The sequence below is a fragment of the Salvelinus fontinalis genome, chromosome 2 (genome assembly GCF_029448725.1).
Source record: "Salvelinus fontinalis isolate EN_2023a chromosome 2, ASM2944872v1, whole genome shotgun sequence".
NCBI classification, from domain to species: domain Eukaryota; kingdom Metazoa; phylum Chordata; class Actinopteri; order Salmoniformes; family Salmonidae; genus Salvelinus; species Salvelinus fontinalis.
Genome location: NC_074666.1, coordinates 4,060,666 through 4,063,660, shown reverse-complemented (window position 1 = coordinate 4,063,660; position 2,995 = coordinate 4,060,666). Strand labels below are relative to the sequence as shown.

Genomic DNA, 2,995 nt, shown 5'->3' with positions numbered 1-2,995 from the left:
GGGTGCCTGCTGGGATAATTACACCTTACAGAGTGAGTAGTTCTTACCGTGAAGACTGACTCACCGCTCCTGAGGTGAGTTCTAGGCCATAGAGGGATTTACCTGCTTCCTTCTACCACATTAGGTAAGCTTGCTCCCTTCTTGTGACCATCCATACATGTGTCCCATAATCCCCGGCTAACCTCTCAGTTCTTCACCCAGAGAACAGTCCTGTGGTCTCCCTTCTCCTAGTAGGTTGTTTCTCATTACCTCTCTGCATAAAGTATAAAAACCCACATTCAAACTCTGTCCTTCTCATAGGCTTAACCCGACTCCCGAACAGCTTAGTGGTTGATGTAGGCTTCCTAAATACTAAAACCTGGGTTCCTGGCCTCTTAGTCTGATTTCCAATTTTTCTCACCATTTGTATCCATTTGTTGTTTTCCTCAGATCCCCCATTAGGTCCTGTGTCTGCACCAACAAGGAGACCCAGGAAAAGGATGATGGGAAAACAAACCACAAGATCTGGTGTAGTCTCTGTTTCCTAGTTATAGAACCTGAGTGTGAAATGATGTCTCCTTCTGCTCGTTGGCTAGAGCCTTCTTTTTCATCTTTCTGTCTGTCCTTTGGTCTGGGCCCTCTGCTTCCGGCCTTTTGGTCTGGGCCCTCTGCTTCCGGCCTTTTGGTCTGGGCCCTCTGCTTCCGGCCTTTTGGTCTGGGCCCTCTGCTTCCGGCCTTTTGGTCTGGGCCCTCTGCTTCCGGCCTTTTGGTCTGGGCCCTCTGCTTCCGGCCTTTTGGTCTGGGCCCTCTGCTTCCGGCCTTTTGGTCTGGGCCCTCTGCTTCCGGCCTTTTGGTCTGGGCCCTCTGCTTCCGGCCTTTTGGTCTGGGCCCTCTGCTTCCGGCCTTTTGGTCTGGGCCCTCTGCTTCCGGCCTTTTGGTCTGGGCCCTCTGCTTCCGGCCTTTTGGTCTGGGCCCTCTGCTTCCGGCCTTTTGGTCTGGGCCCTCTGCTTCCGGCCTTTTGGTCTGGGCCCTCTGCTTCCGGCCTTTTGGTCTGGGCCCTCTGCTCCCGGCCTTTTGGTCTGGGCCCTCTGCTCCCGGCCGTTTGGTCTGGGCCCTCTGCTCCCGGCCATTTGGTCTGGGCCCTCTGCTTCCGGCCTTTTGGTCTGGGCCCTCTGCTTCCCATCCATCTTGGCTGGTTCCATTTCCTTTTACGGACTCGTCTTTTTCACTCAGTCTCCTACGCAGATGGTCAGAGCATCTGGATCCTCACCTGGGATTGGTTCTGCTGCTTTCCTAGTGTGAGAGTGGAGAAAACTTACAACAGAAGTTAGTTCCTTCATGTACTCAAAATGGTCACACTGTGTCTCAGTTATGTCTATCTGTCGGTCAGTCATAGGTCGAACACCTGGTGTGTTCAGGGGTCGTCTTGTTAACATTTCATAATGGGTTCACCCGTTCACCCGTTCACCCAATACCTTTGTTAAGGCTGCTGCACATTTTCATGAGGACAGGGGGCAAACATTCCACCCAGCTCATTTTCATGAGGACAAAGAGCAAGCATTCCCCACAGTTCATTTTCATGAGGACAAAGAGCCATCTCACTCCATGAGCCAATCGGCAAATAGTAGAGATCATGGTTGATGGTAAACAGGGCATGCCAGACAAAAGATGTAGCCATAATCCAGATCTATTAGTAAACACTCTTGCTCTCCAAACCCCACACCACGCTGAGTCTGAATAGACAGTAAGGGCCTTCCCTTCCCCCAATTCACAAGCTGTGTTCCGAGCTAATAAATCTGCCTGTTGCTGATAAATGGTCTGGTAGGGGCTGTATAACCTCAATATCACCTCCCACATCTACTACAACCTATCCTACATGTTTCTTCCCTGTGCTTTGATCTATATAAGCAGAACCATCAACAAACAGCACCATGTCAGAGTCAAGCAGAGGTTCATCTAATAAGTCTTTGTCCAGTACACATTCCTGGGCTGTCCCGATGTCCCTGTTATTGTTACTGATGATTTGCTCAGGGAAGCCCCAACACCTTGTCCAGGTTTGCCTAAACAGGAACAGCGAAGTGTCTATGAGAAATGGTAGGTCATGTCCATTAACATTAAGAGTAACCATTGGCTCTTCTCTTCCATCATTGAATTCATACTGGGGCAGGGGAGTCGGGCGCCTTCATTTTTGATTCTGACTGGAAAATAAGAACTGTTGGTGTTCTGATTTCCCATTGGCCATGGCTGTCCTCTATCCTTGTCCATAGGGCATAGGTGGCCCCTGGGAGCATGTTCAGCTCCGGGTGAGTGGTACTGTGGCTGAGGAGCATGTTCAGCTCCGGGTGAGTGGTACTGTGGCTGAGGAGCATGTTCAGCTCCGGGTGAGTGGTACTGTGGCTGAGGAGCATGTTCAGCTCCGGGTGAGTGGTACTGTGGCTGAGGAGCATGTTCAGCTCCGGGTGAGTGGTACTGTGGCTGAGGAGCATGTTCAGCTCCGGGTGAGTGGTACTGTGGCTGAGGAGCATGTTCAGCTCCGGGTGAGTGGTACTGTGGCTGAGGAGCATGTTCAGCTCCGGGTGAGTGGTACTGTGGCTGAGGAGCATGTTCAGCTCCGGGTGAGTGGTACTGTGGCTGAGGAGCATGTTCAGCTCCGGGTGAGTGGTACTGTGGCTGAGGAGCATATTGTTGCCTTGGTGGGTAGTACACTCCAAGATGTGCATTAGCAAAGTTTCCTCTTCCTCTGCCAGGCCCAACGTTTCCTCTGCCCCTGGTTGTAACCTCTTCCTCTTTCATTTCCCCCCACACTGCGAACTCACATGCCCCAACTGCCCACAGGACCAGCGTTGAGTGTTGTTCCAGTCATGCAGGGCTCTGGCACATACCCTGCAGGCACCAGGTTCACAGGTGTGACTGATGTGACTGTGGGGGGAGCGGCAGACTGTGGTTGTGGTGAGCCTGTATGTAGAAGCAACATTGAGCGGCCATCATTTTGTGAGTAAAAATCCCCACTTCCTGT

At 51.9% G+C, this 2,995-nt stretch overlaps 1 protein-coding gene across 1 annotated transcript; it reads right to left on the bottom strand.

Annotated features, from left to right (window-relative positions):
* Window positions 1-527: 527 nt before the first annotated feature.
* On the bottom strand, window positions 528-1,181 carry LOC129833515 (proline-rich protein 2-like). The gene has a single exon (XM_055898172.1). It carries the CDS (start codon window positions 1,179-1,181, stop codon window positions 528-530), a length of 654 nt encoding a protein of 217 aa, XP_055754147.1.
* Between the last annotated feature and the right edge of the window lie 1,814 nt (window positions 1,182-2,995).